Source organism: Vitis riparia, chromosome 15 (assembly GCF_004353265.1).
Source record: "Vitis riparia cultivar Riparia Gloire de Montpellier isolate 1030 chromosome 15, EGFV_Vit.rip_1.0, whole genome shotgun sequence".
Classification (NCBI taxonomy): Eukaryota; Viridiplantae; Streptophyta; class Magnoliopsida; order Vitales; family Vitaceae; genus Vitis; species Vitis riparia.
In genome coordinates this window covers 7,059,282-7,071,369 of record NC_048445.1, presented here as the reverse complement: position 1 = coordinate 7,071,369, position 12,088 = coordinate 7,059,282, and the positions used below count along the sequence as shown (strand labels likewise).

Sequence of the window (12,088 nt, the reverse complement as noted above, 5' to 3'; positions counted from 1 at the left end):
AGTTAACAAAAAGTAAAACAACAAACAATTTAAAATCTAAAAACAAGTTGTTTTCACTCAAGTTTGTTTCAACACGCTTACAAGATTTTATTTTTAAAATAAAAAATTAATAACAACTTTTATATGAAATATAAGAATACTTATATGTTTACATTAAAAATATAATAATTTTTATTTTTTAAAAATAATTTTTATAAATAATATATACCGATGTTTTACTTTTATATAAAAAAAATTTATATGATATATTTTAATTTTATATAAAAATCTCTAATTTTAAAAACAAAAAACATCAAACATATCCATACCACTTAAGATTTGTTGTTCAATTTTTAATAAATCAAGATGACCTTTTGTTGGGATATAAATAGTAATTATTAAATAATTCCTAAAATCGCTCATCTGCATTAATAATTTTTCATGTCGTTATCAAAATAAAAAATGAATTACGTGAGAAATTCAAATTCTGCAATGTTCCAAAACCATCAAGCACTCCTTATAATATTACCACAATATTATTATTATTATTATTATTATTATTTAATAATAATTGAAAAATAATTTATTCCCATTTGGCCAAAAATACGGTCACGTAGAGTGGTTAGGCAGTCAACCACTGAAATTTTACACGGCTGCTGTTACCTTGAACAGCATTCAACTCAACTCAATATATCTTAGTACCAATTTCGTTATTTTGACCGATCTCAATTAATAAAATAAATATATAATAATGTCAATTCATCAAAATAACTTCCACGCATGCATGAAACTGAATTTTAATTAAAAATTGAGCCAAAGAGGAAAAAATTTGGTCACGTATCATCCAAATTGGAGTGTAAAAATGTTCAAGATGATGTATAGAGGCATGACCGGGTCTACGAACCCTAACAAAACGGCATTTAATTTAATCCCCCCCCATAGAAAACTCCATTCTGGAAGGGGAGGTTAGTTTCCTCCTCTTTTCCTCCACCCTTCATTTTCATCATAACTTTTCAACCAGAAGATCCATATTTAAAGGGGGAATTAATGCAGTCTAATTTCTTAATTGCGTAATTAAAACTTAATTAAAAATAATTATAATTAAAAGGGGGGAGGGTATGCCACATGCGGTTGGTGATCTCACCGGCAGGGAAACGGAAAATAGAATCTGGGAGTGAATGTCATCTCATTAAGGGAATTAACTTGCGGTAAAAATGACGGTGATCGGTTAAGTTGTGGGGGCAAATGGAATCGGTTTGAGTGGGGCCCAGGAGGCATCGTGCTGGTTTGATTGGGGATGGAGGGTGGAAAGTGGCGGTGAGGGGAGGAAGGGTGACAGGTAGGTGGGGTTAAGGAGTGACAGGTCATCCTTGGGTAGAGGACTACTGGGTCCACCGTCCACGTGGGCTTTTATTCAGCCTCGTCGTTACAACAAACCCCAGCAGTTTTCTTGACTTGTATAAGCAAGCCACCGGTTTATTCTGGTAGCCCCTGTTTTATTCCCGGATTACCCTTTATTAAAACAGGAAAAACTAATTGGGAAAGGGAGGAGTGAGGGGTATTTTTTGGAATTATGGAAAGTAGTGAAAATAGAAGAGATGGGTGGAAATAAATTCGGAAACGGGCAAGACTCGCATGTTACATGTCGCTCTTTCTCCCTTCATGCATAGGCTTTAATTAAATTTTTATTTATTAATTTTTTGCGTTTTTTTTTTAAGTTTGGAAAAATAAAAAAAGAAAAGATTTTATTTTTGGGTTTGCATATATATGATTTTTGTATATATCGCTTGGTGGAGGAATGCTTGTCACCTACTCCTTTTGGTTTCCACTCTCTATACTTCTCGTATAGAGAGAAAGAAGGAAGAGAGAAAAGAGAGAAGAAAATTGAGGGGGAGAGAGAGAAAGAGAGAGAAAGGTTTGATTTTGAGAGAAAAATGGAGAAGCACAAGTGCAAGCTGTGCTTCAGGAGCTTCTCCAATGGCAGAGCTTTGGGGGGTCACATGAGGTCTCACATGTTGAATCTTCCGATTCCTCCAAAGCAAGAGCAACCCAGTCAAATCGGTGATGATGAGACCGAGTCGGCTTCTTCATCCTCGTCATCTGAAGAAGAAGGTGAGGACAAGGGGCTGGGGTATGAGCTGAGAGAGAATCCTAAGAAGAGTATTCGGTTGGCAGATCCTGAGTTCTCCTTTGCTGTTGATGCTGCCTCTGTTGTTCTTCAGGATAGAGAGAGCGAGACCGAGTCCTCCAAGAACCCAACTCGCCGACGATCCAAGCGGAATCGGAAACTCGGTCTTGCTGACCCGCCTCGCTTCCACGAGCAGAAGAAGATCAAACTCGATAAACTCAGTAAAACCGAGTCCTGGGCTGACCCTGAACCGGTGAGTTCGATCTCCGACGCTACAACCGAAGAAGATGTTGCCTTCTGTTTGATGATGCTTTCTAGAGACAAATGGATAGAGGAGCAGGAAAACCAAGAACGGCGACATGATGAAGAGGATGAAGAAGAAGCAGAAGCAGAAGCAGAAGAAGAAGAGAGGTTTGTTGACGAGACCGATGACTCCGACGAGCTCAAATTGTTCAAGACCAGAGCTCGAGGCAAGTACAAATGCGAGACATGCAACAAAGTGTTTAGATCTTATCAAGCATTGGGTGGTCACCGTGCCAGCCACAAGAAGATCAAAGCCTGTGCTCCAATTAAGGAAGTGGAGTTTGAGCCTGAAAACTCTAGCAATCCCTGTTTGGCTGATGCGAAAATTCACGAATGCCCAGTCTGCTTCCGGAAATTCACCTCCGGACAAGCACTTGGTGGGCACAAGAGATCCCACATCTCAGGCTCAGCAGCTGCTGCAGCAGCTCCGGCACCACCTCCTCCACCAAGAAAAGCTTCAAGCAAGGTGGGCGACAGCATGATAGATCTTAACCTTCCCGCTCCAATTGAAGACGACGACAATAGCCAAATCGAGCACTCAGCAGTGTCTGATGCAGAGTTCGTGAACCCCATCAGACGATGAATGGCTAAGAAAAAAAAAGATGGAATCATTCATGAGAGGTAATGATTTTTGGCTGCTTTGGCATATCCATGGATCTGAAACTGTTTCCAGTTTGGTTTTTGGCAATTGGGTTCATAGACTATCATTCTTCTTCTTCTTCTTCAATCTCCATCATCAATATTCTGACTGTAATTCATTGCTTTGAATTTTCTCAAGCCTCTGTTACTGTAACAACTGATTCTTAGGCCATCCATTAATGGTGAAATTTATTTCAATTTGCTTCATCCAATTCACTACTCCCACTTGCCGGGTTTTCTCTATTTTAAGAATTCAGCAATTCTGGTTACTGGGTTTCTCACGTTCCAAACGCCAACTGCTCCACCACTCTCTTTCTCAAAAAACAAAAGAAGCCATTCTCAGAAAAAGTCCATCAAGAACCAATTTTCTTTTTCTTTTTTCTTTTTATTTTTATTTTTTCTTTTTCCAATATTAATATTAAAAAAGTAACTTCCCACCTGTCACTACTGGCATTACGCAGTTGGTGAAGAAGAAGAGAAGCAAATTCTTTCTTATCTGCTACTGTTCCATATCTCTCCTTTCTTTTTCTCTCTCATCATTTTTGCTTCTCTCTGTTTCTCAGACCTCTTTCAAGCTTTACTTACAGATCTGAATAACTTACTACTAGAAAGAGAAACTTCATCCCAGTGACCAAACTACCCTCCCTCCCCCCTCCAATTTACATTCATTTCTTTTCTATATATAGGAAAGGTGACAGTGAGAGAAGGCAAAACCCCTTGTTTTACTGACAAGAATATTGTTTGGTTTGGCGTGACCCAAGTATCTGGCTGGTGCAGGGCCATTACAAATTTTAGGAAACTTCACTCCCATTCATTAAAATCCCACAGTAAATGACATTCATGCAGCTTTGAATCCCTAGGGGGCATTTTTGTCCTTTTCTAAGTGTCCTAAATTTAGGCCAAGGTGTACCTTGAAAAGGGCCTGCTTTGTCTTTTAATTAGTCTTTAACCCTATTTGTGAAACAATAAAGGTTGTTAAGTGGCCAAATCAGTAAGAGCTTAAAGCAATTACCCTTATTTAGAGGGTGGGACTAACCTAACATGTGGCTGTCAATCTCTGTCTATGACAGCCGAACCATGACCATGAGCTCTGTGATAAACCACATTTTCAGGTATGATCAATCCGCCACATGGTTTCGTCGGGTCATCCCCTTAATTGGATTGTCATTTCTAAGAATCACACCTCCCTGTTGCCCTACCATTCCCCCAATCCATGCCCTTAATCTTATTTTAGGGCTCACCTTAATAGTAGCGACTAAAGCTACAACAATGACAACTCATGGCATCACCACGTATTATTACTCCAATCTATTTGAAATCATAAATATCAAAATTATGGATATATATTTTTTATTTTTTATTTTTTAAAATTTTTTAAATTTTAATTATTTGATAAGCTCAATGAATTTAAAATGGAACAATCTCTGAACCCGAGATTCCATAGTATGATAAGTTTAGCTTTGGCAGATTAGAGGGGTGGTTTCTAGGAACATGTTGGGAGTAAGAATTTTCGAAAAGGTTTATGAAAGTTAGTTGAAGCAGGGGAAAATTTTGTAGCAATTTAAAAATGGCAGTCATCTCTCTAATGTTTTGACAACATTTTTTTTTTGGACAGGACAGGCTATATAAATTATAGCATAGTGTTTGATTTTTGTTGTTGTTTTTATTTTATAGTTTAGGTGGTAAGATTTTTATATACTTTTTTTTTCAATATGATTGAAATGACGAGTGTCACATGCATTGAGGGAGGCCTGGTTCAGTGACTTTAGATAGATAGTGTCAAATTCCATAATCACTTAAAGGTGTGTTTAGAATTATAGAATGAGGAATGGGAACTGCAAATTCATTCTTTTTTTCTTTTCTTTTTTAATTATTATTATGTAATTGAATTACTTATTAGTTATTAAGAATAAAAATAAAAAGTTTAATTTTTTAATCATCAAAATTTTAATTATTTGCTTTTTTTAAATAAAAGAAAATAAAATATTTATTTATTTTTATTGTTATTGTTATTTATATTTTCATTCTTATCACCCCGAGTTTAAGACAAATGATATTTTGCCTATATTACCATATTGATATTTTCTCGTGATCAATCTCTTTTCAATTAAAAGAGAAATGATAATAATAATAATAATTAAAAAAATCTAAAATTAAGGGTATGTTTTAAAACTGTTTTTTTACAACAATTTTCTATTTTTTTTAATATATATATATATTTGGTAAGTAGAAATTGTTTTATATTTTTTGTTATTAAAATATAGTGTTTTTAGATAATATTTTCTAGTTGTTTTGATTTGTTTTTTTATGATTGTTTTAAAAAATAATTATATAGTAGAATGATTAAAAATAAATCATTTGATATAAAAATTATTTTAAAAAATATTAAAAATAGGTTTAAAATATTTCAAGTTCCTAAACATATTTTTATTTTACAAAATATCAAAAATTAATTTTTAAAAACCGTCCAAAAAAACTATTTTTCAAACTCTTTTAAAAAACGATTATCAAATAGAAGTTAAATATCATTTCAATATATTTTCTATTTTCTGTTTTTAAAATTAAAACAAAATAGTAAATTCTATATAAAAACTAAAATATCTTGCTCAAAAGTTTTAAATATACCTTATATCTTTAAATATTATTTTTTTAAATTTAAAATTTAAGATATTAAAATCTTTTTATACCTCACATTTACCTAATTATAAAAAAAAAAAAAAAAGTATCCAAACAATTACTAAATTAAGTAACAAATCTTTGATACTTTTCCGCTTCCTTTTCCTTTTCCAAACTTCTTTCTTTACTTATCCATAGTCGCAACGAGAAACACGACAATTCAAGAAGCAAAAGAGTTAGAAAAAAAAAAAAAAGAATGAAAGAAAAAAAAGAGTCCATGATCTTCCAATTTACAACACCCCCTTTATTCTTTATTTAGCATTTTGAAAAGGGAGATGTCCTCTTCAAGAGAGGGCCTTTTCTTTTCAACTAAACAGTCAATTAGCTCCACCTTGGCGTTTATAAGTAAATCTTGGCATTCATGATAATCTTTAATCTTTATTGCTGATCCAATCAACAAAATACATGTTGTAATGTAAGAGGGGAGAGGACAGCTTGGGTTGGCTGGCCTTTATGGTTGAGATGGGCATCAGTCGGTGGGTCGGTCCATGGTCCATTCAAAAGATTAAAAAAGGACACGGAGGAAAGAAAAAAAAATAAAAAGTGTAGAGGTGAAGTAGCGAGAGTGAGTGCCACTTCACATTTTCTCAACGCCCAAACACCAACTGCTAGTGGGGTTGTGGCCCTATCCCAAGTTTGAATGTAAAGAGATACAAACAAAACTACCCTTAATTTGCCGACTTATTATGACTTAATTTCCCCATCTAGATTCAGTCAACATTCTCATCTTTTCTTATCTCTTCTTTTCTTTTTACTTTCTTTTTGTTAGATTTCTATCGGTGCAACTAAGGGGAGTTTGCCAAATTTCCTTCTATTTCTTTCTTCATTTTTGAAATTTCTTGCACATTCTCTTAATTAACCCGGTTTGTTTTCTCCTTTTCACATTTAAAACTTTTTTTATGTCCTACTAATTTAAAGTGTTATAACTTTCGAGTCATGAATCAAAATTACATGTCATTTTCTTTGGTTGAATTCGTGTCATCAAGAGGAATTTGTACGTGATTATTTTTTTTTTTTTTGCTATTTTTTATAATTGTTTTAGGGGTCAAAATAAGTTCAAAGTGATCTAACTTTTTTTTCCCTTGGGCAAGGATTATCATCAAGCAAAATGTTTTCTCTCTTAAATTATTTTAATTTACTTGTAGTATGTTTCCTCTCTTTCTAAACTGTTAATTTGAGATTGATTGAAAGCAACCATGCTCATTGGGCATATGTTAGGAAAAATTCTTTGATTGGCAAAAAGATGTGGGGCTATATATTTGGTAATTTTGCTAAACCATCTACAATGCAATAAAAAAAAGTATATTAAATTGTTAAATATCTAGATGATAAATAATTCAAAGATAATCATTTAGATTAATAACTCTGTTAATGTTTTTATTGGCATACACAATAAGCAAAATTTCGATTTTCAAAGGGATTTGGGAACATTTAAAGAAGTTGTATATATAATCTAATTTTTCATATGCTTCTAATTAGAGACTAATATGCGGACCAACAACTTGCATTCATGAAACCAAAAAAAATGTCTTGTTCAATTTTGAGCGACTCTCATAATAGACTTTGAGTGCTTGGGGGTTCTATTCTTCCTCGCAATCTTCTCCCTTCAATTAATTTAATGATTAGTGAATTATTAGCAAAATAAATTCACTTAAAGTTTCATGCAAGAAATAGTCTCCTTTTTCATTTGGTAAATCCGGGTCAATTATTTTACAAATACCATATATGTCATCCGTTATTAAAAATTTAAGTGAAGGGTCTTCAAACTCAAAATATAATTAAATTTGCTTATAATTTGTGTCTTCTAAAATTAAGATTTCAATATCTAGCCGATCAATATAACCTAAAAGCTTAAACTAATAGACCAAAGTCCATCTCTTACTCTACCACAGAGTTAATTCTAAAAATTTGGGTCTTTGTAATTAAAAGCATAGAATGTTTGAAATATAAGAAGAAGCGATATCGTTGATTGTATCTTTGGTTGAAGATATTTTAGTGTTGAACTGAATCAAATGTGGATCATGGATATCTTTTTCTTGTCTATTAATTGATTCTTGTAACCTTGTTTTTTAGTTTTAAAGACACATTAATTGAGGAGTATAGGCTATGCACATGGAGAACCAACAGATGAATTAGTTAAGTGGTCAGTTATCAACCCCACCATATATCCCCCTATACCTAACTATGACATTGAAGATATATAATTCACCACCATTGCTATGTAATGATAATTTACTATACAAATGTTAAGGTCATCAAGACTTGTTCTTACATGAGACTATCCCTAAATGCCAAATACAAGCTCACCTACTTCATAGGTAATCAAACTATTTATACATTAAAAATTAAGTGTTTGTTTGTACATATTCTCTATTTTTTATTTTTAAAATAACAAATACGAATAATTTCAATGAAAAATATAAGAATTCTTATAAACTTACCTTACATATTTTAAAATTTGAAGTAAAAAAATTTATTTTAATAACTCAATTTTTTAAGTCATTTTAAAGTTATTATCTTTTTAAAATATGTAAAAAAAAATTCTTACATTTTATTATATTATTATTATCCAAACAACACCTTAACTATATATATTTTTTTAATCAAATGAGAGATGAGTAAGAATGTTAATATAATTATTTTATTTTATTTTTTTCTTGGTAGAGAAAAGACAATAAGAATATTAAGTGATGAGACTAAACTTAAGACCGACAAATATTACGTATCTAAACGCAACCTAAGCCAAGCTTTAAGAATCTAATATCAAATCAAATCTTTCTTAAAATGTATTTCAATAATATACTAAAAAATAATTTATGTTTTTTTTTCCACCAAAAATCAAAAAGTCCCAAGGCATTGTTGCTTGTATGATCAAATATCAAAAACCATCAAAATGAGTGTTACTCTTCCAACCTAAGTACCTAACCACCACTATCTTGGACCACAATCATACAAAGATTTTCAAATACCTAACATTTTGGCCACCCCACAACCACTAAGAAGTGGCCAAGCTTAGCAAACCCTAGTGAGATTGTGGAGAATATATATATATATATATATATTTAAATTCTCAATTTCCTTTTTCCTTTTCTTCCATATGGCAACAAAGCATTGAATTAGGTTTTTTTTTTATACTAATCTTGTGAATTAAACCCATAAAAATAAATAAAAAATTGACCCCTCCACCGTTTTTAGGCAGTGAAGACAGCCTATCCCACAACTTTTCTTTTGGGGGTTGAATTCTTCCACAGATTAGTTTCCCTTTTTGCCCTTCTTTTGAGCTCTCCTCTCTTTGAAGTTTATTATTGATATTTATAAGTATTCTTTTTATGCAATATGTAGACATTACCTTTGGCTCACGCCACAAACACCATGATTCCATGCCCCTCCTTGTAAGTTAAACACTCGATAGCCTCACACTACTAAGTAATGTGTGCTTCACATGTGATCTCTACAACAACCCATTACACATGCTTTGGACTTCCCTTTGCCTTACTTTTGTCTTTTCCACAATCTATCAAGATCTCATGGGTCTCACCCCATCTCCAAGAATCAAATATCAAATGATCACCCATTTGCAAATATCATAATAAGAATGATAATTTGACTTTTCAAATATTTAAATCAAATTCCAAAAGTAGTCTCATATGCACCAAATAAGAGAGCTTTCATGTTTTTGTTTTGTAAGGGATTTGTTGATATTTTTTAAAAGATATTTTATTAAAAAGGGATGAGAAATGAGAATTAAAAAATGAATTATTTGGTTAAAAATGATAAAATAATCTCAAATTCGTAAGTCTGACATGTTATATTTTTTAATTTAAAAAAATATCTTATTTTAACAAAAATATCTTCCTCTTTTAAAATTTGAATAAAAATAATCGAAATATTAAAAAAATTATTTTATGATATTTTATCCATTTTAATAAAATAATTCATTTAAAAAAATTACTAAAAGGTAACATGTTTGTTCAAAAAATATTATATTTTACATTTTCAATTGAGGATGTTATTCTTCTGAATTCATATTTTCAATAACCCTTTTAATCAAATAACATATTTTTGTATAATTATTATGAAATCAAGATTATTTATTTATTATCTAAGTTCAAATGAGCATTTATTTAAGTGAATTTATTCAAAAATCTAATAATTAAAGGCTCATGTGTGTTAAAATTTTTGAGACCTTAACAATGAAGTAGACTTAAGTCTTTTATATATAAGTAAATATTTCTTTTTATTCAGTTGGGAATATGATAAAACAAGGTCAATCAAATGACACAAAAACACATCATGTAGCATGCAGTATGGCCATTTTTTTTTTAAAAAGTCAATGGGAACTGATTTTCAAGCTTGTCATGAAGTTTCATTGTAGCTGTTTGAATGTGGGTTTCATGGAAAATCCACATAAGTTTGGTCAAGAAAAAACTATTATCTCTTCCTTCAATGCCAAATGGCTAAAGTTTGTGTGGTAAGGATAAGAACACTTTTCATTATCTCATATGTATGTTTCCAAGAGCTCCATCAAATTAAAATTAATTTATGTAGTTTCAAGCATGGGTGGTCTCTTTTTGTGCTTTGTTCAAGCCAACTACGTTAAAAGCATCCACTCAGCTGGTCCACCATTTTGGATCTTCCAAGAAGCCATCCCTCAAGGAGTAAAACCATCTTGGAGCTGTTTGTTTTGATGGAAAAAAAAAATCCCATTAGCAGGTGAGCTCTCCCTAGCTAACCTTGTCATCTTCCTTTTGTTTCCAACATACGCATAGTTCATTCAGTTCATGATTCGAAAACAACTATGAAAAGCATTTTTCTTGTCACACTTTCCTCCCCATTATTTTATATTTGTGGGTCATGTCAATCTGCAAATTAGGATTTGATAATAGTCAGTAAAATCCAAGAAATCCTAGTTAATTAAAACCATGATTATGATTGAAAGGACTAATCGTTTGATTTACCTCGACAACCCTACACTTGAAAAAATCCGTATATAAAACTATTACAAGCATAAGAATAACAAGAAATCATATGTCATTCAACTTTTACATTGAAGGATTATGAGACTTCAAACCTCTTTCACATTGAGGATGTGGAGAAGGCAAAGGAGGAGTTTTCTAGGTTAACTACTTGAAATAGTTACAAAATTGAAGTGGGGTTCTTATATTTATCTTGAGAACATGGACCTTAAAGTTAGGCTACCAACTTGCCTTTATAGAAAAGGAAACCCCTATTTTGGTTCCCCACCCTCTCTTCACCTTCCTCTATAATCCTTCCTCACTTTTCCTCACCCATGGCACGCCTTATCTGTTTGGACCATAAGCCTAAGCATAAAGCATCGACAAAGATATTTTTATATATACCTTCCCTAAGTTTTGGTTCATCATATTATACCATGAATTGTCTTTCAAAATGCTTTTGTGCCTATTTGAATCTAAAATGTTAATTTTTTTGCTCACGATTATAACATTTGTGGGAATTATAGCATAATAAATTTAAGCATGTAAAGAAGCCAACTTGTCCCGATACTTGAAAGTGTTTTCTTTACGATGGTTAGATACTTGACAAAGTTTTAAAAATCCATTGAACATGTATAGGAGTGTTTTAATCGAAACATTTTTAATAACATTTTTGTTAATAACATTTTAATTAAAATTACTTTTAAATCATTTACATGTAGATATAGACTTAAAAAATGTTTTAATAATGTTTTTAACACTAGACAATAGAAATTTGATTTTTTGAAAAAGTACCAACCAAGTGATTGTTCAAGAATCACTTGAAATGCTTCATGTTTTAAAAGAATTGTTAAAAACTTAATTTTTTGTATAAAAAAAAAGTTTTTACATATAAGAATGCGTTATTACAAGTCTATAAACATGGACTTGTTTTAATTAAGATGAGATTATCAATGTGCAATAAATAGTAATCATGATTCAATAATGTCGCTCTCCCTATATTATAAACTAATTAATTTTATTCATAATTATTTTATTATCTTATAAATAAAAATAAGATGAAATACAAGAAAGACAAGACAAAGTAGGGTTGTTGTTTTTCAATGTATAATATAGATTATTTTGTCATTTACAATCATTTTAGCAAATAAGAAGCTTTTAGAAAATAATGCTCTTTTCAAATTCAATATGATGGTGACTTCACAAAGAAAAAGTCACTCTATAAATTTAGGGGATGACTTTAGTAGTTATTCTTCCATCGGTGGCCGCCATTCCATCACTTTTTACTAGTGATGATGCTTCAAGGTTTATTTTTTCTAACATTAATTATATTTTGGGAAGTTGAATACAAAATATTACATTTAAGAATGTAGGCAGAATATTAATTGCCATAAAAAATTATAGCCTC

The 12,088-nt window shown here is 31.6% G+C and overlaps 1 protein-coding gene across 1 annotated transcript; it reads left to right on the top strand.

Moving 5' to 3' along the window:
• The first annotated feature begins 1,764 nt into the window (after nucleotides 1-1,764).
• Nucleotides 1,765-3,261, top strand: LOC117931646 (zinc finger protein ZAT4-like). Its single transcript, XM_034852643.1, has one exon. The coding sequence runs from the start codon at nucleotides 1,914-1,916 to the stop codon at nucleotides 2,991-2,993; it is 1,080 nt and encodes a 359-aa protein (XP_034708534.1). The 5' UTR covers nucleotides 1,765-1,913; the 3' UTR covers nucleotides 2,994-3,261.
• Nucleotides 3,262-12,088: the final 8,827 nt, after the last annotated feature.

What these genes read in the sequence shown, in the direction of transcription:
- LOC117931646 (XM_034852643.1), top strand. Translation starts at nt 1,914, where the DNA reads ATGGAGAAGCACAAGTGCAAGCTGTGCTTCAGGAGCTTCTCCAATGGC.